Consider the following 27,741-nt stretch of genomic DNA (forward strand, 5'->3'; position numbering starts at 1 on the left):
TCTTATATATTATTTCTGTAGCCTGTTTTTTGTTTCTACGCGAGATCTTCCTCAATTCTTGATCGATTTCTTTGATTTACACCTTATTTTAAAGCTTATCGTGCGGGCTACTGACGAAAAATAGACCCAAGGTCTAAAAATTGTTTTTTTTTTCTGTCAAAAAAAAAACCCGTTTTAAAGAACCAGAATGAGGTTTTCGGTTAAATTTATAACTTTAACTTGCACTGTGACCGACAGACCTGAATAGCTCGATCGGCAGAGCCCTCGACTAGTAACCAGGAGAATGTGTGTTCGGGCCCATGTCCGGACAATCTGCATCACAAAATTAGAGAAATATTGCGAATTACATGAACATTGAATAACAAATATGAGGGAATAGATGAGATGGAAATGCTCCTTGCTGTTATGAAAACTTGATGCAACATGGAGCTAAATTGATTCTTAAGTGTAAGGCTTTTTTTTTTAAAGCTTTGGCTCCGGTAAGAAAATTAAAGCATAATGTAAGTGAAAATATAAGTATCAGGTTTAAGATTTCAGACTATACCATAGAATTGTTTTTTCTTCAGAAAAAAATAATAAATCGTATACTGAAATATAGATTCTTCAAATGAGTTTTTGACTCTTTGTACAAATAAAAAAAATACTACTTTAATTTGAAGGGTAAAATAGATATTTTTTCTTTTTCTTGCAAAAAAACAAATAGCCTATCACATTTTTACTACATTCGAAAAGCTACGCTTAAAAAAGAACTTAGTTTAAATTACTTTGTATTTTAACCATGCTGTTAAATGATGAACACGTGCTGCCATCTAAGTCATAATGGTTCAAGCAGCCTGTGACAACAAATTGTAAAAATTTTTAAAAATGAAAACACTTCTCTTCAATATCTTATCTTATATATTATTTCTGTGGATTATTTTTCTGTCAGTATCCGAGATCTTTCTTATCTCTTGAAGAAATTCCCCCCCTCATTTTAAAACTTATCAGGCCGGCTAATAACGAAAAATAGTCTTACGCCCCCTGCTGTTGCAAAACCTTGATGCAGCCTGTAATTCTTATGCAAATTTTTTTTAAAAGCAAATTTCTAATACAATTTTCCAATTTTGTGCGTCGCTTTCGGCAAGGAAAAAAATTAAAATTACCCTGTGTGCGTGTTTTTTTTTTTTAATAAAGCTTTAAAGCACTGGACTTAGTTGTTCGGTTAAATCGATAAGTTTTTTCTGTAGAGCGTTCGGCTATAAATTATTTGAACTTTGAGCAAGCTTGGGCTGTCCAACATAATAGCAAATTTACATTAATATTACGCATTACATGTACTCATAACATACATCAGATAACACACGTAATAAAATAAATGCAGTGGGAATGCTACTTGGTGTTTCGACTCCGTTATGCAGGCTACAGTTATCATTCAGATAAGTTGACTGTTAATTGAAGGGTGTTCTTCCTTTTTTTAAAGCTTTGACTCCGTCCAGACCACTAAGCACAATGTAAGCATAAAAAAGTATTATATTTACCTCAAGGGAATCCTTTTTGTGCAGAAAAACATTTTCATTGTATGTTGAAATGTAGATTTTTCTAATAGCAGTGTTCGACCTTTTGTACAAATAAAAAAATACTAAGCCAAATTGAAACTACGAGTTTCACTCAGTAAACCTTTAATTATTTATTCACGAATACATTATAAAACATTAAAATTATTATCAACTTCATTAGTAAGAAATTATTTTCTACTCCGCTGCTTTCAGCTGAAAAAGAAAAAAAAAACATTTTGTCTACGTTCGAAAAATTACACTTAAAAATCGGACTTAGTTCAGCTGGTTTTGGTTTTGAATTTTAAGCCTTCGATTAAGAGAAAAACATATGTGGGTATTTAAGCTGTAACGGTTAAAGCAGCCTGCTATGGTAAATTGTTCAATATTCAAAAATGAAAACACTCATTTTCAATCGAATTTATTACTTCTCTAGAATGTTTGTTTCAATCGCTACGTGAGATCTTCCTTGTTCTTTAATCAAATTCCATGTTTTACGAATAATATTAAATCGTATCATGCTGGCTAATGACAAAACATAGACACATGGTCTCATTTTTTTTCCGGCAAAAAGCTTTTTTGCTGTTTTTTATTACGCATTCCTTCAATGAATAGCATTCGAAAAGAAAGGCACGATTGCAGGGGCGTAGCCGAAACGTTAGTTTCAAAAAAAAAAGATAAAAAGAAGAGAGAAGAGAAAGAAAAAAAGAAGAAAAAGAAAAAATTCCAAGCGATTTTTTTCTGAGTAACAAAGGTCAAAAATTCACTTTGCTTCCCCCCCCCCCAATGCCATTGAAAATCTGTCCCATGTTGACCCTCAAGCATAAAGACGCCTTCCTCTGCTGCGACAATTTTTTGATAATTGAGTGAAACTTGACATTTCGCTTTAGAAATGAGATTGATTTGTTAAATCCACGTATATGCAGCCTTTCTTTGTCATAGATTCTGCAAATTGTTAAATATGTTTAATTTTATGAGCCGCGCAGTGGGAATATTGCATACAGTCGAATCTGTATATTTCGAATTTCACATTAAAGAAAAAAATCGAGATAAAGAGGTTTTGAGATACGAGGGCAAGAAATTTTTTATAGAAATTTGAAATTTGATGGTGAAAATTTGAAATCAATACTAAAGACAATATGAGCTTTTGATTAAAATTCCTCTTTATTAGTTTTGTTAGGTATTCATTCTATTATTACATTATTAAGTGCTTTATTGCGAGTTTAAGAAATCATTTTGACAGTAAAAGAAACTTTAAGCATATCTTTTTCAAGAAAAAATCTTTTATTGCTTTTTAGTCCCTGATTTTTTTTTTTTTTTTTTTTTTTGATTCATTATTTATCCTTTTGAGGTTAGCAATTGCTGCAAATCTAACTTGACCAGTATTCTACGGTTTTCCTTTTTTCATCACTTGAAAAAAAACTTATACTTTCTTTTCACTCCTATCATTTCGGTTTTCTAAGGAGTCACAATTTTAAGAAAGAGAGCAACCAAAGAACAGTACTAATCCAGATAGCAGAGCGAAATGGCTTTTAACTTGAATGACCTTTAACCATGAACTTGAAATGTTCATCTTGCGTGTCAAACCTGTGAATCTCACCCCTTTACTCTTCTTCCAAGAAAGTGCGCGAAACGACTGTCCTTTGGTTAATCTTCCTGGAAAGCCTATTCATGGAACGTATTTCTCCCTCTTTTCCACTGCCTCCTCAGCTCTTGAAGATAATTCCTCTGTTTCTGAGTTGAAGAAAATGTTTTTGTTTGCTGCTTTAAGATCATTGGGCTTCGAATCCGAAAATGATAGCATAACCGGAATTCGAGACGATAGAGTTTTTGTTGGTCTGGTCTCGTGTGTGTCATAGGTCATAGCAACATTACATGAATAAAATATTTAAAAACAAAATGAATCTAGATTATTTCTTTTAGCTTGGTTCGCATTAAAAAGTAGAATATAAAAAAGACTTCTGTTTATAATACTCGAAAATTGCTGTTGCTCTCTCAAATAGATATTTTTGTAAATTTTAAAGCAGCTAATAAAATTAAAAATAAAGACTTGTGAGGAGAACAGATGGTATGCATTTGAGCAAATAACTTTCTACCGACTATATTTCTTCCCTAACTTTTTTTATTCAAATTTTCTTAACTGCTTTAGAATTAGCATAAATGTAAATACATAAAAAGCAACATATAAATATAACGATATTAAAAGCATTTTCATTTTTTGCGGGTTATAATTCAAGATGTCTTTTTTTTATTTTATTTCATACTTTTAGTGCAAACCAAGTTGGTAAAAATAGTCCTTATAGTGTGACCACCGATGATATTGAAAGTCAAACATCCAGTTTACAGGCGGAAATGGAAGTACCTATTAGCTTTCAGGGATGCCAGATTTTGTAGATGTGTGTTAGCCTTTAAATTAAGCAGTCACATTGAAATGAACGGAATACGCTCATCAGATATGTGATTTCCCACTGATTTGGATAGACTGCTTTTGACAAGACGTTGCTAGAAAATTTCACTTTAAATTAAATGGAGGGAAAAGAAAAAAAAGTTGAATTTTCCATGACATTAAAAAAAAAAAAAATTCTTTGCTTTTGTTTTGTTTGACACAAGTATCGGAATTGGGACACCCCATTCCAAAGTGTGTAAGATTCCCCTCCCTCTTATTTTTTTAATACTAAAAAAATTTACATATATATATATATATATATATATATATATATATATATATATATATATATATTTATATGTATATATATATATATATATAAGAAGTAATCCCCCCCCCCCCCCGAAAGTCGGGTCTAGCTACGCCACTGCGCGATTGCTGTTTGTTGGAGTGTCGCTGTTAATCAGAGTGGTGCCAGTTCGAATCTGTGCCAATAAATATATCTTTAATGTTTTTTTTCCGTCAGATGCTCACATGGGCAGAACTGTATTTGCCACAACCTGTTTTTTCACATGCAAAAATTACTGCTTTTTCACAAGTCACTTAGCCACACTTTTAATGATATTTATGTTTGCATTGAAAATATGTACAACCAAAAGGTGAGCGATGATCAAATTAACACGACGTTGTATTTAACGAGGTTTTGTTACTGATGTCTTCAAATTACATACCATCTCTTGTGCGCTTACTTTTTTCAGTTCTTCTTTATAATGTTCTTTCTTTGAAATTTTTAAAGAGCGAAATGCCTTATGAAACGATTCAAAGCACAGCACGGAGTTTCGCATAGGTCGACTAGTTTATTTTTATTTTTTAATCATGTTTTGCTATTTTAATTACACAATGTGTTGAATATGGATTTTCACTGTCGTTTTCAAACTGAATGAAAATTTATTTTAAAACTTAAGTTTTCCTTCCCTAATAAAAATTTGGCCCTTTATTAAAATAAGGTTGGAGACTACTGATCTACAGTGAAATCCCATTACAACCAACTCGAAGGGAATATAAATTTTGTTGGTTGTAATGAGGAATTTAGTTGTAATAGAAATTAAATCGGGCCCAAAAATTTATTCTGTTGTATTGGTAATTGTTGTAGGAATTTTAAAGTATATTCTTTGAATTCAGTGCTTAAAAGAATCTACATTTAGCTAACATGCTTTGAAACATTATATTTTCAGCTAATACTTTGTTTGTTTTTTCCAGAACTGGAAAATAGGAGTTCATAGTTTCAGCATAATATTGTAAAAATGAAATGAACCGACTTGCCTCTGCTTTTGAAAATGGCTATCAGTATAACTTTTACACGCACACCCCTATCTCAACGGATTGAAAGTTTGCTTGAATCAATGTAACATTGCACAGCAAGAGCGATATATACAAATATGTGAGTGCAAAGGCCAAATATTAAGGCAAAAATATTCAATAATTAAATTAAGTGATCTGACCGCCAAAGTTTTAAGGAAAATTAAAAATAATGGGGAAAAAATCCTGAATTCAACTCTCAACACTTCTGGTTTTTTGCATAATTTTACTCTGATTTCAATGTGCTATCCCCATCCTAAACACTCTTAATTTTTAGACCAATTTTACTTTCTAAAATCATTATAAACTTAACATCAAAAGTTTTGAATAAGCGTTGCAACATGTTGATTGTGCAAGGCCTACTTTTACAGAATATGAAATGTAAATAGAGTTTTGAACAACGATAAACACAGAATTAGTGCATCCAAACAGTAGAATTAAGTCTGGAACAAGAACTTGTGAGTTTCAGAGAGAAATGAAATTGGATTTTGAAGTTGGTTCAAGTACATGCATTTTTTACGTAACACATAAAAGTTTGCAAGGGTGATAATGGATTAGATTTTTGCTTTTTTCAAGGACTTTCCAAGAATACATCCAAAAAAAAAAAAACAGTACTTTAAATATTTTTCAAGGACCAATTACAAAATCAAGTATTTTTCCAGGAGCCCATGTTGGCAAATAAATCAATTGTTGAAATAGAGAGGCAAAGTGAAATGGTCAAATATTTTAATCTATTGCACCATGTATCTGGTAATTTTTTAACTATTTTATTAGGAATTTTGATTCCAGTCAAAAAAAAAAAAAAAAAAAAAAACCTGCAAAGATTAAGGTATATGATATTACAACTCATTTCTTAAATTTCTGATTTTGTAATACTGTGAGTTTTGTCAAAAATCATTTTTGCTTTATAAAATAAGAAAGTTTTGTAGTAAGTTACCGCCATAAAGCCAGGGCTAAGGCAGAAATACTTAAAATACACCGCCAGCTCAGTTATTCCATCCGAGGACTGCAGTTTCATGCTTTTTAGCACTCATCAGCCTGGTATAGGAATCACATGAGCAGGAGGCGAAAAACCTCTTAAGGGAGCCAAGAGAGCCAAACAAACTGGTAGCTAATGCAGAATTAGCAAACCAGATGAGCGACCACAGCAATGGTGCGGTTCAACTCAAAGATTGATGGCAAAGCATGTTATTTTGTAGTAAGTTACCGCCCTAAAGCCAGAGCTAAGGCAGAAATACTTAAAATACACAACCTTATGTGTATTTTAAATAAGATGCTGCGGTCGCTCATCTGGTTTGCTAATTCTGCATTAGCTACCAGTTTGTTTGGCTCTCTTGGCTCCCTTAAGGAGTTTTTCACCTCCAGCTCATGTGATTCCTATTCCGGGCTGATGAGTGCTAAAAAGCACCGAACTGCAGTCCTCGGATGGAATAACCGAGCTGGCGTGTGTATTTTAAGTAAGAAAGTTCTCGTTATTAATATTTCAAATTTTGATTGAGACTGATGTTCAGGAGCAGTGCTTACTTATTTAATGTTAGGCATGTTTTGATTTTAAGGCATTGATGATTTTGAAAAACTATTAAATATTTCTTACCTTCCCAGCTGAACTATTTCCAAAACTTTCTTTATAAGATTCTAAAGTTTTATAGCTTCTTAGAAACATTGAAACACCACCTGCTCTTAGCATATTATTTTGTAGAAATTCAATTTCATCATGATGTTCTCGTATAATATTTGCTACATCAGCAACAGCTGGATAGCGAATGTATGGACTGCTATGGCTATGAGTTATGTACAGCTGCAAAAAAACAAAAAAATTAAAATTAGATAGAGAAAAGGTTGGTTATAGTAGAAAGATATTTTTACAAAAAAGAAAAAAAGAATGAAACCCTCCTCCATAATAATTTTTACAGTTTGAATTAATTAATATGGAAGAAATCGATAGAAGTTGATGATGGGGAACCCTAAGAGGTTTTTTGCTTACGCTAATTCTGGGAAAGCTCGAAACAGTCAAATTGGGCCTTTGGTTGATGAGCATGGAAATTTAATCCAAAACGATAGGGATATTGCAAATGTTCTAAATAACTTTTTTTCCAGTGTGTTTAACGATAACTGTATCTCAACAGTTGACACTAACAAGACACAAGCTATTATACAGCTTGAGGATTTTGTATTTTCCAGGGAGGAGGTTTTATTTCATTTGAAAAAGATTAAAGCAACTAAAGCTCCGGGACCAGATAATATTTATCCAAAAATTTTAGTTGAATGTGCAGAGGAATTAGTGGATGTTATTTTGAATATTTTCAATGCTTCTTATAACTCGGGGACGGTGCCAGAGGACTGGAAGCTGGCTAACATAATGCCACTCTTCAAGAAGGGGTCTAAAGGTATTGCTGGGAATTATAGACCTGTAAGTTTGACTTCGGTGATTTGTAAGAGTTTCGAAACTTTGATCAAAATTAAGATCATGATGTTCTTAGAGACTAATAGTCTGTTGACTAGTTTGCAGTATGGTTTCAGGAAAGGTAAATCCTGTACTACTAATTTATTGCATTTCTACGACAAGGTTACCTCAGCTTTAGATAACAAAAAATGTGTGGATGTTGTTTATATTGATTTTCAAAAAGCTTTTGACAAGGTACCGCATGTTGCTCATCTCAGCAAGTTAGCTGACATTGGAATAGGAGGAAAAACTTTACTTTGGGTTAGAAATTGGCTTACTGGTAGGAAGCAAAGAGTAGTTGTGAGAGGAAATCATTCTAATTGGAGTGATGTTTTAAGTGGGGTTTCTCAGGGATCAGTTTTAGGGCCTCTTTTGTTTATTATATTTATGAATGACATCAATGATAATATTTCTGGAAGCATGAATTGTTTTGCTGACGATGTAAAAGTTATGGGGATTGTCGAAAATGAAGAACAAGTAAAACAGCTGCAAGAGGATTTAGATCATATTACTAAGTGGGCAGATAAATGGGGTATGGCAGTTAATGTAGGGAAATGTCAAGTGCTACACTTAGGTCATGGAAATAAGCGTATGAGATATCGTTTACAGGGTTCAGTCATAAATCAGGCAGAAAATGTTATGGATCTGGGTGTCTTTATAAATCAGGACTTCAAGTTTAGTCAACAGTGCAGTATTGCTAGTAACAAAGCCAACAAAATGCTTCGGTTCATCAATAGATCTATTTCAAACAAATCTAAGGAAGTTCTTCTGCCTTTATATAGGAGTTTAGTAAGACCTCATTTGGAGTATGCTGTTCAGTTTTGGTCGCCTTATCTGAAGAAAGATATTTTTGTATTGGAAAGGGTTCAAAGAAGGGTAACTAAATTAGTAAGGGGACTCTCAGATTTAGATTATGATACCAGACTTAATAGGCTTAACATGTATAGCCTGGAGCAAAGGAGAGTCAGAGGGGACATGATTCAGTTATTTAAATTTATCAAAATGAAAGATGTAAATGGATTAAATTTTTGCGGGGAAAGCAGGACAAGGGGTCATTGTTTTAAGCTATTTAAATCTCAGGCTAACTTGGAAATCAGGAAAAACTACTACTTTAGCAGGGTCGTGGACACTTGGAATAGCTTACCGGAAGAGGTGGTAATGAGCAAGGGAGTGGATAGCTTTAAGAGGGCCATTGATCTTCATTGGGGACTAATTAATTGACTAGGACCAGCCTAGCTGGGCCCAGTGCCTGTTGCTGGTCGTCACATTTGTATTTGTATTTGTAATCTTGAGCAGAAAAAACAATTACCTCAGTGAAGTGAGTAGATTTTAAGTATGTTCTAATTTGATGAGATGAGATAAGTTCATCAGGCAAATGGCAAATTTTCATATGAGTTGCAACTAAGACTTGTCCAGGGTGAATTTCTTTTATGTCAAACCTCTAAAATATAACAAAAATATTTTACAAAAGATTATTTCTAAAGCTATTGAAATACTTTAAATAATGACTTTTGATTTGGTACAACATTGTTTGAAAATACAGATATTGCATATATATATTATGAATACAAGCTATTGGCTACATTTCAAGGTTTCAAATCCATGAGTTTACATGATTTTCGATGACTGGTTGTAATTTTACATGACTTACAGGATGTATTTTTTTTTTTTTTAAGTTTTACACTAGAATTGTCTAAATTAATGTTTTGTGAAAATAAAATTGCAACTATTTGAGCTATACTTTACAAGTATATTTCTAAAAATTCAATTTTAATAACTTCCATGCTACTTACAAATTATGAAGAAATTCCCAAATTTGAGTGAGTTGTAGCCATTTCTTCACTTAAAAAAAATCATAATAAAAATTCCATGATTTTAATATTCTAAGGCCCTCCCAAACATCCTTAAATAACTTTTTAGATCAATTTCAATGACATAAAAAAATCAATAAGCAATTGTCTTAATAAGTATTAGGAGTGGAACTGGAATGGAGAAACGTAAATAAATTGCGTTCCATCCAGCCCATACTGAAAGGTTTCAAGTCATCTAAGATTACAAAAAGAGAGCAAGTTGATAGCCCGTCTTCGTATAGGTCATACTAGATTTACACATAGACATCTCTTTTTCCACGAATCAACTCTAACATGCAACACATATAATGTCAATAGACAGTGTTGCATATTTTCTCCAATTGTCCAAATTTTAATCATACTAGTTTCAAATTCTTCAATCAATTAAATATATCTTTGAAGGAACTACTAGGGGACACACCTCATTCTAAATTGTTCCCCTTCCTTCAAGAAAATGGGTTTTTGTCTCTCATTTAGTGTTTGTTCTTATATCCTTGTTTTTTTCTTGTCTTCATGCTGTTTGAAAGGTTTTTATATTACTCAAAATTACTTTTTCGTTCACTCTTTTGGCATGTTATTCCAATTAAAAATTTTGTTTATTTGCTTATTTCGGCAAAAATTTTCTAAATTGTAGAAGTGTTATGTCTCCCCATAAACAATTACTCTTTGGCAACTTTTTCGAATTTAAACACGCTTTTGGCGCAGTATAACCTACTAAGACTCTTGTGCTAAAAAACTCAATTTAACAAACCAACCAAAAATATTCAGAAACTTAAGACAAACAATAGTGAAATAATAATTGTTACTAATGATATTTAATCAACTCAGATGCAAATTGATTATATTTTTTGAGTAGGCTAGGCAAAGTGACGAGTGTGCAAGTCTTTCATTGTACCATATCAAGTGACCCAGCGTTCCTTTTCATATTTTTGGTTCTATCATATTTAATTTGCAAACTAACATTTTTAACCAAGAATAAAAACTTTATTTCTGATTAATAATAATTGTAAACTACAACAAACTCGTCCCCACGACAATCATCATCTCTTACACATTGTAGAGTGAGTTTTTCTAGTGAATAACAAAGTATTTCAAACTCATTTTTAAATATGTATCTAAAAAAACACAATAGAAAAATATTCTTACAGGACAAAATCTGTTCTTTTTAATGGTTCTAACCAAAAAAGGATTTAAGCTGGCAAATTTGAGCTACAGCATATTGAAAACAGGTTACTTTTCACGTGTGAAGGATTTTGAGTCATTTAGGGACAATACTTAGGGACAATACATTAGGGACAACATTAGGATGACAATATCATTTACAAAATTAATATTTCCACTCTGCAACTGTAACACATTAAAAACAAGTAAAATGAGGGACAAGTATGCATTATACAAGGATTACGAAGTTTGAGCTTTGCATAGGTTAGTTTCAAAGACATGGCTGCACCTCTATAATATTTCAACCAAATAAAAGAGGGTCAGGTAGAGATTATTTGAAAAATCAGTTCAGTTGATGCAGAATGACTTCAATATAAAATCTAAGAGTTTAAAATAGAGGTTAACACAAGATTATTAATGTCCAAGTTAGGGTTCGCCAATATATATCAGTCAATATATATCATGATACATATCACGATATATATTCGCTATTTATTTTGAAAATACCATGATATTTTGATATTGTCGACATTTATTTTTTCAATATGATATTTTCAATATAAAAAGTATGTTAATCATAATAATTTTGATTATTTATTATTATAAATAACCAAAAAGTTATTTACTATATTTTATAATGTATAATACATCATTAATATAACAAAGTAATATAATATTCCTTTTTTTACTAATGTTTTACATTCATAAAATTATTAGTAATGTAACAATTTTAATTCACATTAAAAGTGCCTAGTTCAATTTTAAACATTGCTCAGAAAAAAAGAAAATGTCTTATGACTGTGCACCGAGTAATGCATATTATTTATTTTTGAATCATATAACTGTAAAAGTAACTAACAGAAGAAAAATGAGTAAAACAGCCAATGCTAATTTAACTCCATTAAAACTGATAGAAATATAAACTGAAATATAAGATATAAATAATTAAAGAAGTGTTCATTTTAAGTTGTAATTATAATATAAGAAATTAAAGAATGATTTGATGACACATCTACTATTTTGAAAACTTTAGTTTGTGCTAATTGAAAATATCGGACATTTTCAATATTTTCGAAAATATCATAATGTTTTCGAACCCTGGTCCAAGTACAACATCACACAGTAAACCAAAACGAGTGAGTTTTTTAGAATTGGATGCCTTTAGGTTTGGAAATGTGCCAAAAATTGGAGTTGATGTATAAAAGCATAAAAAAACAGCTAAAATTAATAGATTTTGGCCCAAATCCGTAAAATGTAGCAAGTATTTGTGTTCTAAAACCCAAAATCCATAACCAATTGACAGTTTCCATGATTTTCGAGCAAGTGTTGCTGAAACTCATGACTTTAAATCAAATTCGATCATGGTTGAAATCCATGACCTTCTAAACCTTGTATATAGTAACATAATTTCCTATTGCCCTTGTAAGAACAACAAGATCTAATCAGAAAAATATACTATTTTGTCAAGTCTTTTAACCCAGTAAAACAACATGTAGAAAGTTTTTAAAATAATCAAACTAGCTTAGTATTTGACATTTTGGCATAATCAGTCAAATGCATCAGTTATAATTATATTTAGTTGAAAAATGAGAAAAAGCAAGAACTTACTTGTCCATTGTCATAAAAAATTGCAACAAAAGGAAATGGATCAGAACTGTCAATCAACTCTACAAAACAACGTGCATGCAGTTTTCCAACTGAAAAAATGCAACAATTACGAAAACATGCAAGCAAGTTTAAATGAATGAAAAACTTCCAAAACAAATTACAAAAAGAGTAAATTAAGGAAATTTGATGATTAATGGACATTTATACTTAAAGATAATTCGTATAACATGGCACATTTCAATAAAGTTCACACAAATCAAGGTTGTTCTGATACTCAGTTAATGTATCCACAGATTTTTACAGATGATAGTTTTTAAGGATTGAGAAGACAATTTGAGGCCATAAAAGCAGATTTTAGCAGGAAAGAAATCTTTAACACTCTTAAATAATAGAAGGTAACACACTCATCACATCCAGACACTGCAGGTTCGCTCTAATTAGAACTCATCAGTCTGGACTAGTGAATAACTGAGTTGGAGGCAGATGTCATCTCATTGAAGCTGAGAGTGCCAACTGTTAGAAAAAGTAAATTTATCGCATCAGTGAGTGTCCGCAGCATGGTGCAGTTCAGCTTGTGAATTGATGGAAAAGCTTGGGTATTTAGCAGTAAGTTACCGCACATAAGCCAGGCCTAAGGCAGAACTACATGCAATATACCAGACAGCTCGGTCATCGCATCCAGAGACTGCAGCTTAGTTCTTATTAAAACTCATCAGTCTGAATTAGTGAATAAGAAAGGTGGAAGCAGATGTCATCTTATTCAAGCTGAGAATGCCAACAACCTGGTAGATAAAGTAAATTTATTAGGGGCAATAACTTACTTTTAAATACCCAAGCTTTGCCTACAGTTCACGAGCTGAACCGCACCATGCTGCGGACACTCGCTAGTGAGATAAATTTATACTTTATCTACCAGTTAGTTGCAGGGATGAGCGTGGTCAGAGAGCAAAAAGGAGAAAATGCAAAAAAAAAAATGTGAAATCATGCAGAAAAGGGATGATATCTAAAACCAGGGGTGCCCACTTGGGTCGTGGCGCAGACTGCGCCATTGAAATTTTTACAAGGTGTGTTTTGAGGGGTATTTTTCTCATTTGGGGGGGGGCTCTTGCTTTTGTGGGGGTCTCCACAATGTTGAGGTGGCGCACCCTTGGCCATGGGGGAGGGAGGGGAACCTCTAAAACTGCATCAAAATAACCCCTGTAAGCCATGATATTTAAAAATTCAACAAAAAATATCCCTAGTTTCAAAGGTAGTAGAATTTTGTACCCAAATTTATTGTGTTTGAAATAATTTGGCAGATTGTTCTTTAATCATGAATATTGTGAAATTTCAAAATACATTTAAAAAAGAAGTAACCATGTTAAGTTTCATTAAAATCCGAGACTGTGGGAGTCAGACCATACTTCTTTTGATTAACTTTTGCATTTTTTTCAAAAAAAATTTAAGAACTAAAAATAAAATTGAAATAAGTAATAAAATAAGCAGATATAAGGTACCTGTAAAAAATCTTCCAACATTAAAAATATTTGCAGGATGCAAAAAGATTGAAACTTCAAACAAGATGTGCCGTTGGCGGCGAAGCACGTTTGATTTCGTTGGCATGTTTCCCTAATATAAGTTTTCAGCAAATATCATGAAGAATAAAGATTCAAGGGGGAAAATGGGGAAAAATAGGAAACAGGGACCAAAAATTAGGAAAAAATCAGAATGTTTCAAGATTTTTATGAAAAATAGGAGCGTTATAAGGCTTGAAAATAGTAAAAAAACAAGGAAAGATTTTAAAAACCAACAGAGAAAGCCGGAATTCCAACAAAAGCCAGAAGAATCTCATCCCTGTAGTTGGCCCTCTCAGCATCAATATTCAAATGACATCTGCCTCCAGCTTGGTTATTCACTAATCCAGACTGAAGAGTTCTAATAAGAATGAAACTGCAGTCTCTGAATAAGATGACTGGGTTGTCTGGTGTATTGCATGTAGTTCTGCCTTAGCCCTGGCTTAGGAGTGGTAACTTACTGCTAGAAGGTACTATTGCTCAAAATAAGAGGGGGGGGGGGACATTTGAAAACTGCTTGAATTATGAATTTTATTCAGTGTTACTCCAAGATCCCACTGCAATATTTCCACCTCCATCTTTTTTTTTTTTTTTAAACAAAAACACAAATCTTACACATAATTATGATTGGAGTAATATGTTTCTGCAGGGTTGCCTATTAAAATATGGCTGAAAGAAGGGGGAACTTGAGCCACCATCTTGGATTAAAATCCAATGGGTTTTCTCAGTTACTGTTTCATAACCAAAAAACTATTTACTTGCATATAAAATCATTGGCTGATAAATTAAAGAGCAAAATATTCCTTTAAAAAGATGTTTTCAGCTGTAGAAGGTGTGGAGATATTCATTTTCAAAGTTTGAATTTTTGAAAAACTGATTATTCTTACCCTCACCCCCTTTCCTTGTTTTATTTTTGGAACTCTGCGAAAAGCTTAAAAAATCCTTTTCCTTTTAGCTCATACATACTCTGTTTAAACATTCATGAACTTTGAAATTAAATATCTTCGCACCTCTACAGCTACAATAAAAGTAAAAATAAATTTTGAAAGCAAAATTTTTGTTCATTAATTTATTATTTAATAATTTTACATGAAGTAAGTATTTTTTTAAAATATGAAATGGAAACTGAAAAATGATTCTAAAATTAAAGGTGACAGGGCGGCCACCAACCAAGTAAATTGATTTTCCACTTTTCATTAAAATTTCCCGACTTTTCTAGGTTTTTGGGCCAATTTTGCTTTCTTTTTGTAGACACAAATTCAACAATTTTTTTTATATTAATACACTCGGACTTTTAATTTGTACTTTTTAGAAACTTCAGTTGCATTAAAACCCAGTTTTAATGAGAAAAGTGACATTGAAGAAGAAGTATTCATGGACATTTTTAAGATTTACTTTTTTCTACATACAAAAACTTTTAAAGAACAAGTTTCAAAATTTTAACAATTAAATAAATTTTAAACTTTTAATTAAAGCTTTTTCAAACTTACACTTATACATAAAACGGTGAAAAAGACTAACATACGTAATTAATCCAACCATGTCAATGGTAGTTTCGTTGGCAGCATACCTAAAAGAAAATGACTCAGATTCAGCATCATTCATGCACTTTGCAATATATGTGGCAAAAAAATGTTTGTAATTCATAGGCATAATTTTAACTTAAATAAGAGAAATCAAACATCAAACTATTAAAGCAAAAATATTTTCCAGATCTATGAGGGAGGGGAGTAAGGGTGCAACAATGATGTCAATGTTTTGGAAATATCAATGTTTTTGTTAAAACGTTGATGTTTTTAATATCGATGTTTTTGGAACATCAATGTTTTGGGTTCGAAGTAGATGTTTTTGTATTTTAATCGAAAATTATAATAAAATTTCTCAGAGAAGTGACATCGACTGAAAAGCATCAATGTTTCAAAACATCAGTCTTCAAAACGAAAAAGAAAAAAAAAGATGGTACCTATAAAGTAACCCAAAAACATTGAACTCTTGGAAACATCAACATCAATGTCATACCCCTTATACGTACATTGCGTAGTTATTCCCATTAAATTGTATTCATGATTTGAGGTTCATATATATATACAGTTGACTCTCTGTTTAACGACTTTCAAGGGACCACGAAAAATTGTCCTTAAGTAGAAATCATCTTTAAATAGAATGCTTTTAACACTATAGCGTGCCATGTGGGACCGTGAAAAGCCGTCGTTAAACAGAGAGCCAACTGTATATAAATATACAGTCAATTTGCAATAACTCGAATCTAGAGGGACCAATGAAAAAATTTGACTTATCGGAAGTGCGACATACCACTAGTTTCGGTTTTCGACATTTGAAAAGAAAAATTATTGAATATTTTAATTAATATGTACATATAACTAACAAAATTGCAGAACTTAAAAAAGTTTTTAAGCACAATATGCACAGTTTAATCAAAAATATTGAGAGAGAAAAAAAATCAAAAGCATGATTTTGATTTCGATACTGCTGGAACCACTTGGATAGAGCTGATTCTACTTCAGGATCATCTTCATCTTTCAAATTCGGATTCATGGATTCTACTGCTTTAGAAGTTTCTCTTTTATTTTAATATCACTGACAGAGTACTTGCTTAGACATCTCTTAATAGTAAAGAAAACTTATTCTGTCTCTCATGAACTTATCAGCAAATGATCGAACTAAAGAATGAAGGGGAACACATTTTAACTTAGGTCAGCCTTGGAATAAATGTACAATCAGTTGACTCGACAACTTGACAGTTTAAAAGCAAATTTGTATTTCAGCAACATGTCAAAGTGTAAACAGTACAGTTCAACAAAACGAAACAAGCTTACTCAATGCCACACGTGTAACTCCTTTATTGCACATTGGCTGAACATGTGCCCTTCTTACTTTAGAGGTCTTATGTGCAGAAATTGCAAGTGAAGGTGAATTAATTTTTTTCTCATAGTCACTCGTTTCTTTTTATTTTATTTTATTATTTTTTTTTTCTTTCAAAATAAATTTCCAGTCATCTTTGAAAAACTTCGAGTTAAAGGAAGTTAACTTCGAGATACTGAGAAAAAATAGCAAGGAATTAAAGACAAAGGGGTCGGGATTTGATAAAAACTTCGAGTTATAGTAACATTCGAGTTATCGGACTTCGAGTTATCGCGAATTGACTGTATATAAACTGCCCTCAAAAAGTTAAGGTACAACAAGTTTTTTGAGTCTAGAGTTTGCAAATGAATGAATGTAGAAACAAAAAATTTGGAGGATATGTGCATTAAATAGTTTTTTATTGAATGCGACACAGAAATTTGTATAAGTGTATTGCAAAAACGATTTATAGCAAAAAAAGCAATCTTTGCGGAAAAGTCCCTTCTTGAAGAAAACATAACATCCCAGTGTTATGTAGTGAAATGTCCTAGAAACAGTACAAAAATTGGTTCTAATAAGGAATGTGTCCCCCCCTCCTAACTTAAATGCATTAGCGACATCAATTTTCCATGCTGTTTATTAAGTTTTAGGACAGTGGAATAGGAAGCGAAGGCCAGACACAGAGTAAGCCTTGTTTTAGCTCATGTATCCACCTTGGAGGAGGATTTAAAGCATCAACCTGTTGCCAAGATAGTCTCTAAGATGTTCTATTGGATTTAGATCTGAAGATCGAGCTGGCCATTCCATTCGTCCTAAACCATCTTCTCAACAATCCAAGCTCAGTGAAGTCGAGCATTACGATCCATCAGAACGAAGTCATTACCAATAGCACCAGCATATGGGCGGACATATGGATCAAGGATCTCATCCCGATATCTCAGACCAGTCAGAGTTCTTCCATGGAACACATGCAGGTCAGTGTGACCTGCCCAAACCATGATTCCACCACCTCTACAACTGTCTTTCAACAGTGTTGGATTGATGGTATCTAGTGCGCTGTTCCCTCCAGATCAATAGATGCCCTGAATTCCTCTCCAATGTAAATCTGGACTCGTCAGTGAACAGCACAGAATCCCATTGCTGCTGGGGTCCAGGTAACATGTTCTCTTACCCAGGGCCGGATTTGGAAGTGTGGAGGCCCCGGGGCAACGTAGGAGTGGAGGCTCCTAATCAGGGTTTGAAAATATCATCATATTTTCGAAAATATCCGATACTTTGATATATATCCGAATATTTTGATATATATGTATATATCCTATATTTTTGATCTGTGAAAGTTAGGATATTTGTAAAATTTGTATTGGGGGGCCCCTCTACTGTGGAGGCCCCGGGGCAGTAACCCCACCTGCCCTCTCCTAAATCTGGCCCTGCTCTTACCCTACGCTGCGGTGTATTGAGGGGAACACACACAACTGGTTGTCTTGCATAGAGACCTGCATTGTGAAGAAGATTTCACATTGTAGTAGCAAAGATTCTTCTTCCTGATGCTACAAAGTGGTCAGCAACGAGCTGCGGCACAGTAATGGTTGGTCCTTGGACCAAAAGAACTAGAAAACGGTCTTCTCCTGGTGTTGTAGCTCATGGTCACCCTGGAACAGGTCTTCTAGACACAGAATTTTTGGAATGGTATTGATCCCAAAGTTACTGAACAACACTACGAGACACATTAAGATATCTAGCAGCATCAGCCTACGACAATCCCTTTCCATCCATCCACGCTCCACCTTAACAAATAGGGTAAATGACCTCTCTGAGACATTTTCTAAACTCTATTGACTATTATCACTGAAACTGCCCACAACAGTTGAAAATCAAAACAACTTACACACAAAAGTACAAAAGATTGATTTTTGCATATTTTTTTAACAATCGTAAAGATAAGTTCTTTTCTTTTAAATAAATGTGGTAGCTATCGTTTTTTCATAAATGGTTTTAAAGCGTTACTATCATTCATGCAAACTGTGCATTTCATTTTTGCTGCCTTTTTTTTATGGTGAACTTCAAAAAACATGTTGTACCTTTAACTTTTTGAGGCCAGTGTATATCAGTGGCGTACCTAGCATGGGTGACACTCGTGGCAGCAATTTGGTGTATTCCCCTCCCTCTACACAGGGGGGGGGGAGGGACACCTGCTGACCGGACTCGCGCCTGAAGGGTGCCCAATTAGCCTGAGATTTAAGTTTTTAAAACTAGAGATGAAACATAGAGGTAAACAGTATCAAGGGGGGGGGGCCAAAAAAGTCAATTGTGAAGGGGCCCCAAAATTTCTGTGCAAGCCCCTGCCCCTACAAACACAAAAAGAAGAAAAGAAATTATGTGAAGAAAAATTTCATGATATTTTCAGAAACAACAACATTTGTGTTCTATTGAAATATAAGTGGGGTAACTAGAGCTGACAACTTTTGAAAATCCAAAATCGTAGCTGCATTTTGCAGAGGAGGGGAGGGGGGGGGGCATGGCCGCTGCCGCAGAATCAAACATTGATGTACTGTCAACAGTATAATGGACAAAATAACAATACTCAATGAATTTTAAATATGATACAGAAAATATAAATACGGAATAAAAGATTTTATACTGAATATTTTAAGATGATAAGTTCTTGATTATTAGCTGTACCTTTCATCCAGTCGGCATGTCTTTTTGAAGTAATATGGATGCGACAATCATCACGACACCATGTTCAACTGAAAAATCGCTATTGCAAATAGTACATCCTACATAACCCATCTTTAAAGATGAAATAAGAAATGGCCAAGTGCTTTTATATTTTTCACGATATTTCTGGCAGTTTTTCTCCATAAACTGCATGAAAACAAAACTGGCAGCACAAGTGCAGAAGTTTGACTTTCTGAACTTACCGGTTTAGTTTCCATGCAGTTTTTTTTTCTTGGGATTATAAATTAAAAAAACGGAAAATCATAGTTTTTGGACCTGTTTTTGTAGCGTCCTAGTTTAAAGCTGTAATTCGTAGAAACTACGATTTTTTCGTAGCAGTTGGCAGCTCTGGGAGTGACGTACAAATTTCAAGAATAAGTGGGGGGATCTGGAGGAGGTTCCCCCCTCAGAAATTTTTTTTAATTTGTAGCCTTAAAAATACATTTTAGCTTCATATTTTTTAAAAACTTGCAATTCAACTTTGGGTGTCAACCCCCCCCCCCCCCGCAGACAGTTGACAACCAGGGGACGGGGACCGCTTTCCATAGTAACAGCAGACGGGCAAAAATTCTTTGCCGGAACAGTGCTGGTCTGCCAGGTCACTGGTTGAGAAGATGGATTTGGCTTTAAGAAAAGAAATGAGGTAACTGGATTGCTAAATGTACTATTGAGGATAGCAAGCTTAACAATGCCTTAAACAGGACTTCAAAAGTATTTTCAAGATAAAAAAAATAGGAGCTGCAAGTTCTATACTTAACAATCTATTGCTGTTACTTAATTCATAAGGAATAAAGAAAAGTTTCATATTAGAATTTAAAAAAAATACGTGAAAAATCCAGAAAATGACAAATTGGAAAATTTTTTTAAAGCCATATGAGTACTAAAATACACAAATCTGTGGCAGTGAGAGTCAGATTCTGTTTTAAGGAACATCATTTAGGAGGAAGTCGGAATTAGCTCTGACAGCAAACAATAGATATAAGAACCATCCCTCAATATTTCAAAATTTAGAACCAAGCCAGAAGCCTAACAACTCCTGGTCTAGCATCCCCAGAGGTATTGATTCACGTGGAGGACTTTATGACCACGACATATTCAACGTGCCCCAGTCATTAGCGAACACGAAGGATACTTGAACGGCTGTCATCGAACTCGGAACTTTCCAGTTACGAGACCAGCACCATGCCGATCAGGCCACCACGGCCTTATCACACATATATGCGGCCAAATATTTTAAATGATTCAACGTCATCACATTTTCAATAAATAATTCAAAATAGATTTACGTTAAAGATGCTCTGTTGCCGAATGAATATTCAATAAGAGGCATGTTGATAATTTGCAAATGAAGCAAATCATTGTCAGGTGGAACAATTTGTACTCTGCTATTATCACCAAGAACTATTTCCATGTCAAGAACTGGCATATTTCCTGCAGCTCCTCTTAATCTAGGAAAATGCGGATTTTCTGGCTTTTTTATTGAATAACTCTGTATCATAAAGAGAGTTCCAGGAACTGCCCTGAAAAACAATTTTGGTTTAGAAAAAAATAAAGAAATCTTGAAAGTTAAATTGATTGATCAGAAATATTCAATATAATGAAACACAAGTATTCATCACAACAGCGGAAATACAATACAACCCCGATTTAACGATTGTCAAGGGACTAGAAAAAGTTAACGTTAAATCAAGGATATCATGAAATCGAAGAGCATAGCCATTCAATGCTGTTAAATCTAAACCAGTGAAATGTATCAATAAATTGAGGAAATTCTTAAATCAGGTATCGTTAAATCAAAGTTATACTGTATTTGATTTTTAAATTTCAATTGTTTTACAGCACTATTATCATTTTATACCACTAAGTTGATTAATGTGATTTCTTGACATATCAGGGTTCAGCCAAGAATCCCCTTTTTCATAAAATAACCAACTTGCTAAAATGAAGAGAAGATATTTTTGTTGTTTTGAAGTTTTTGTATAATATATGTTATTTTAAACATGAATTTTTAAAAAAGCATAAAACAATACTAATGCACACAAAACAAGGGATGCCATGAATACCTTAGAATTTTAGTTCAATAGACATTGGACATAACCAGAAAAAGGACAAATGCTTAAAGATTGCTGCCCAAACACCTGCAATGCACCGAAATTGCGTAAGTCCTTTACCCACGTGCATACGACATATTCTGCAGAACAGTGGTGCCATCTGGTCTCGGAAGGTTCAAGATATGGCAATGCAATTTATACAAATACAAAAGTGACGACCAGCAACAGTCTCTGGGCCCAGCGAGGCTGGTCCCAGTCAATTTACAATCCCCAGCGAAGATCAATGGCCCTCTTAAAACTATCTACTCCCTTGCTCATTACCACCTCTTCCGGTAAGCTGTTCTAAGGTTCCATTATCCTGATAAAATAATAATTTTTCCTAATATCCATGTTAGCTTGAGATTTAAATAGCTTAAAACAATGACCCCTTGTCTTGTTTCCCCAGAGCTTAACTTTAGCCCCATAACATCTTTCATTTTAATAAATTTAAACAACTGAATCATGTCCCCTCAGTCTCATCTTTTCTCAAGACTGTACATTTTTAGCAACCTAAGCCTGCAATCGTAGTCTAAATGAGAAAGTCCATTTATTAGCCTTGTAACCCGCCTCCCCTTTCCAACACATTAATATCTTTCTTAAGATAAGGAAACCAAAACTGAACAGCATACTCCAAATGAGGTCTTAGCAAACTTCTATAAAAGGGCAGAAGAACTTCTTTAGATTTGTTTGAAATAGATCTATTGATATACCCAAGCATCTTATTGGCTTTGTATATGGCTTTAATCAGGCTTTATGGCTTTAATCAGGATTATAAAAAAGATTTTCCTTTTGCAAACGAAAATCTCGATAAGTTACGCTAAAATGGTGATAAAATGAAAAATCTGAAGAAAAACGGGAGAAACTAATTCTTAAACCTTAACCGGGAAAAATTGACAAAAAAACAGGAGTCTCCTGTGAACAACGGGACAGTTGGCAGGTCTGCATTGAGTTTCCATTGTTTGGAATTAAATCTCAGTGCTGTCAAGTGAAAACTCAGTAATTACTTAATTTTGCATTTGAAATCTCGAAAGCTTGTTAAATTTTGCACTTTAAAAATGCTTTAAAGCCACGACAAATTTTTTTTTACAAATGAGGCAGTGAGAAACACAGATACGCCTTACTAATTTTTGGGTAAATGACAAGCAAATTTAGACCCTACAGCAGCATCCCCTGAGATTTATTAAATCTATCAGTATAGCGGCACGTTCCAGCTAGCTGTTAGTATTATTGCTTGCCCCAAAACCAGATGAAAGTTACTCCTACCATTTATACTACCTAGTTCCAAATCTTTTATTTTAGAACTAGTTATAACTAAGCATAAATTTGCTACTTGGTGCTTTAAAATAAAATGAAACACATTGGGGCATGTTTAGCACTGAAAACAGGACAAGGGGTCATTGTTTTAAGCTATTTAAATCTCAGGCTAACATGGATATTAGGAAAAATTATTATTTTAGCAGGGTAGTGGAACCTTGGAACAGCTTACCGGAAGAGACGGTAATGAGCAAAGGAGTAGACAGTTTTAAGAGGGCCATTGATCTTCACTGGGGATTGCAAATTGACTAGGACCAGTCTAGCTGGGCCCAGAGCCTGTTGCTGGTCGTCACTTGTATTTGTATGTACAGAAATATGCAAACTCATATTCATAAACCTAAAATATTTTAGCACTTTGATAAAGCTCAAACTAAACCCTGCAACATATTAATAATGTTAAAAAAAATTTTAAAAGCCCTTTACAAATATCATAGTTAGTCAGAATTACGCTATGATCGTCCTGTTGCTGAGCTTCATGTTGTTAGTCCCAGAGTCGTTGCAATTTAAGGAATTTTTTAATGAGATTTAAAAATATTTCTGCACTTTTTACCTGCAACCATTTAAAAAAGAGGCTTCATTTCTTTCTGTTTGGTGCAAATCACCTCTATTTTGTTTTCTTTTGGTTTAGTTCCATTTGATATGTAAGGTCCTTTTTCAATTACAGTAAAACCCCGCCTAACAGACACCCCTCCTATACGGACAATTTTTAATTCTCCGATTTTAAGGCAAATAACATTATTAAACCCCCGTCCTGCAGACACCCTTCTGTTGCGGACAAAAATTTTTGTCACGTTAGAGTCCGCATTAGAGGAGTTGTACCGTATGTTCAATTCCTTACATAAAATAAATACAAATAAACAACAGTGCTACTAAAACAATCAATTTTGTAAACCTGGAGTATTTTAACGTTATATGTGACAGATGAATAGATATTTAGTTGCGCATATAAAGTTAACAACTGATTAAAATAACAAAATAAATATGCCTTTACCCATAGTAAAGAGAAGCAAGTAATTTTCCAAACACAACACAAAGACATGAACCAGATGAATCACCCACAGACAACCGTGCCTAAAATCACCAAAAAGCATTAACACCAAACCATAGCCACCAAAAGAAAATGCATTAACAAAAAATAGAACAAATTAAAAACTTTTTAGGATCATAATTGTAGCAAAAGGCAAAGTATGTTAAGTTCTTGGGGCTCTCAGCATCAAGAAAACACATTTTGTTTCTATAATTAGCGATCGTGCTACAAAATCTATATTGATTTAACACATATGCATTGCAAGAATATTGCTGCAAGTTAGATGGTGTGTCTGAGACTGAAAGCATTTAATAACACAAAACGAAGGCATCAGTTTTAGGACCCTTATTCTTGAATGGTTATAGCATTTTTTATACAGTAGAATACCTTTATAATGCTGACCTATATAACGCAATTCTCTATAAACTGCAGAATGTTTCAGACGTAAACAAAATGTTTTGCAGTTAAAAAAAGTCCACCTTGCAAACATAAAAATTTTTAGGCAAATTAAATTCACAGATAAAAAAAGCCATATTGCACTTGAAAATGCAGCTGTTATGAAAACCATTAAGCTAACAGAAGTGCAGGATTATTCTTTTCTTTTCTGATTGTGAAACATATTTATTTGTGAAAGATAATATATTTGTACAGTCGAACCTCGATATAAGGTCACCCTTTGGGACTTCATAAAACTGACCTTATAAGCGGGGTGACCTTATAACCGAACAACATAGATTTTATACCATGTGTTTAAGGAATAAACATGTATATTCATTAATTCATTTTAAAATTTAAAACGTTCAAAATTATCAGTAATTAGGTTATAGTAGTTTAATAGATTTGAACCAATAAAAACTTTTGGAATCGATAAAAAATTTTAAAATGATTTTTTAGAACTTTCATGTAGAGTAAAACTGCTAACAAATATGCCTAAGCAGAGAACTGATGTGCAAATTATCTAACTAAAAAACTATCATTAATATTGAACTAATAGATTTTTCTTTAATTTAAGCCCAATGGTTTTCTAAATGTTCTCTGAAAATTTGCAGCTTTGACCTCTCATGATTGGTAAAAAAGTACACTCTGAGAGCCTTCGTTATTACTTTATACTTTAGTGTCACTGTCGTATTACTCCCTTTCTACTGCATTTGGTGCACTACATGCAAAGTTAATAGGAACACGGCCTTTCACTTTTTAAGTATCGTTAATTGTGGAGAATTCTTGGAAGTGACTCTATTAAGTACTGAAATCATTTAAAGAAATCAAACAGAAGTGACCTTATAAGCGATTAATGTATTAAGACGACCATATATACGGTAAGACATAACATAGAATTCCTATTCAATGAGCCGGGACTTTAGAAAAGTGACCTTATATGTGAGGTGACCTTATAAGTGAGTGAAATTATATCAAGGTCTGACTGTATTATAGTGTATAATGAATGTTTTGATACTCATTGGGGTTAACATTTACTCTGAAGTGCAAATATGCAGATATAAGAATTCGGGGAGTTTGATTCTCAATCCTTAATTGCTACTAGAAAGTCGCCCGTCAAGTTATGACAGGTAAAAATTGCTTCTACTCTTCTTTATTTGAACAAAACCATTGGCTGTTTGGCGATATTTTGATATTTGAAATTGCAACCCTAACTCCAGTGGATTAACCCTAAACTGCAGTAGGTAACATCCATTGTTGACAATTTTTTCATTTCTTCATTCCCCTAAAAAGACAGTTTTACCAGTAAAACAGTTAAGTTACCGGATCGAGTTCAGTCTTGTCACGATAAAGCCTTTCCCTGCATGTTAAACATTACCAAAACATATTATCTAATTAGCATGCCGTGGCGCGAGTTTCATTGTTGAAACACGTGGGTTACTTGATCATCGGCTATTATTTATATGAGGATTCACTTGGCTATGGGTGTTGTTTAATAGTTAAAAACTTTAAATCAAAGTCAGTGAGTTATTTTATTATTTCCTCTCCTCTTTATTCTACATTCAGAGTATTTACCAAAAAAGTATTATACTAAGAGAGTAGAAACTTAAACATTTAGATTACTATTTCAATGATGCACTGAATAAAAATTTAGTAACATCCCAGTAAATAGAAGTAACTATTTTTAACACTTTGGCAAAAAGTTGCAAAAAAAAGGTATTTTTACTAAGACAGTTTTTAGCACTTTTTTCCACCTTCAGCAAAAACGTGCCAACCCTACTTTTAAAATAATTATTTTTAATTGCAGGATGAAAGTGACAATGTTAAATATTCAGTAAAAAGTTTTGACAGAGAAAATAAGATAAAACAATAAATTTTACAGGATCTGAAACTGTTTTATACTTTTTTCCATAAAAACAAATGCATTTACCATAAAAGGATGTGATCCATCATTTCTACTGTAGCCATAGTGATGCAAAATACCACGTGCCATGACCCGAACAAAAATTGGAGGATAAGGCTTTGGTAACCTCATCCAGTCATCAGCAAGATCTTGCAACAAACAAATATTTTGTGTAGAATCATCTTCTTCATACTCTGGAAGACCTAAAAATGCAAAAAAAATAAACTGTAGAAAAACTTTTTTTTTTGAGCAATCACGATTGCTTATTGTTCTCATTTGACTGTTTTGATGTTTCTACGATTTTATTCTCCCACCGTCTCCCTCTACAGCACCACCGTCGACCGGCCTCACGATGCTGCTCCTCTAGCGAAATCCGTCTCCAGGTTACATCCATATCCAACTTACACACACATACACACACACACTCATGCCTGCATACAGACACACATGCATGCATACACATACCTATACAAACACACACACACATAGCCACACACTCATGCCTCGATACAAACACACACGCCTACATACACACACACTCGTGATTGCGAAAAACATAATTTGAATTCAAAATGCCATAATTCAAATTAATTTATCTTTTTTTTTTCTAATGGGGGTTGCGCACGTTCTAATGCTATTAAGCCTTTAGCAAACCTAGTGCAATCCCCCAATACGGCATCCAGTCTTTCATGCGCCGCCATTAAGGCGCAGGATGTCAATGGTACAGATAATTTGGATTCCCAGTTTCCACAAGATGGAGGCACCTGGGCTCTCTTTTGAGGCGAAATTGCACAAGGAATTTAATTTAGCCGAGGGATATTCTAAGCCAAACGAATACCCAAGGTAACTTTTACATGCCACAAAAAAATACGACATGGGCGCTGATGATTTTCTGCATCTCGAAAATCCACCGACTGGCGATCTTGAAAATCCGTCCACAGGCGTAGAAGGCCAGTTCCTAACCATCACGCCACCAGATTCATCTCATTCTAGCCTTTATTTTTTCTGGTGAAAGAACAATAAGTTCCACCATTAATGTGCAGAGCTAAAATTTTAAGCAATTATAATTCATTTCTTATTGCAAATTTAAGTTCTGAGAAAATTGAGACGAAGGAAAAATAATGGTGGTTTCTTATATGTAGCTTTTTAATGCTAAATGTCTTAAATATAATTTTTTACATATAGCATTTGTATGAAAATTATTTTTATGTAGATGAGCTATAAAACCTTTGTGAACGATTCATGGATGTTTGTAGTGAAGATAATGGCTCCTTCAATTCTCCTGTACTCATACAACCCTGGTCTAAGCATCACACTATGAATTTTTTACTCCTTTTATTGCAAGGGCAGCAAGCTTTTGTCCCAAGAGTGGACCACAATAACTAAAAGGGAAGGATAACTGGGATGGAAGAGGCTTAAAGAAAAATCAATATAAATTCAGACACATAAATAGCTTAACAAGTTACCCTCTTTATTATATACTAGCGATACCCACATGGC

General features: G+C 33.6%; 1 protein-coding gene across 1 annotated transcript in view; it reads right to left on the reverse strand.

The window, feature by feature from the left end:
• The window catches only part of LOC129226912 (RPA-related protein RADX-like), a 64,383-nt gene that overhangs the window by 8,744 nt on the left and 27,898 nt on the right, over positions 1-27,741 (reverse strand). The window contains exons 5-11 of the mRNA XM_054861542.1: positions 26,269-26,444; positions 23,868-23,947; positions 20,759-20,992; positions 15,383-15,462; positions 12,340-12,428; positions 9,030-9,161; positions 6,872-7,075 (exon numbers count right to left, since the gene is read on the reverse strand). Of these exons, the coding sequence (XP_054717517.1) occupies positions 6,872-7,075; positions 9,030-9,161; positions 12,340-12,428; positions 15,383-15,462; positions 20,759-20,992; positions 23,868-23,947; positions 26,269-26,444 (995 nt within the window). The remainder of the gene's footprint in view (positions 1-6,871; positions 7,076-9,029; positions 9,162-12,339; positions 12,429-15,382; positions 15,463-20,758; positions 20,993-23,867; positions 23,948-26,268; positions 26,445-27,741) is intronic.

Source organism: Uloborus diversus, chromosome 7 (genome assembly GCF_026930045.1).
Source record: "Uloborus diversus isolate 005 chromosome 7, Udiv.v.3.1, whole genome shotgun sequence".
NCBI classification, from domain to species: domain Eukaryota; kingdom Metazoa; phylum Arthropoda; class Arachnida; order Araneae; family Uloboridae; genus Uloborus; species Uloborus diversus.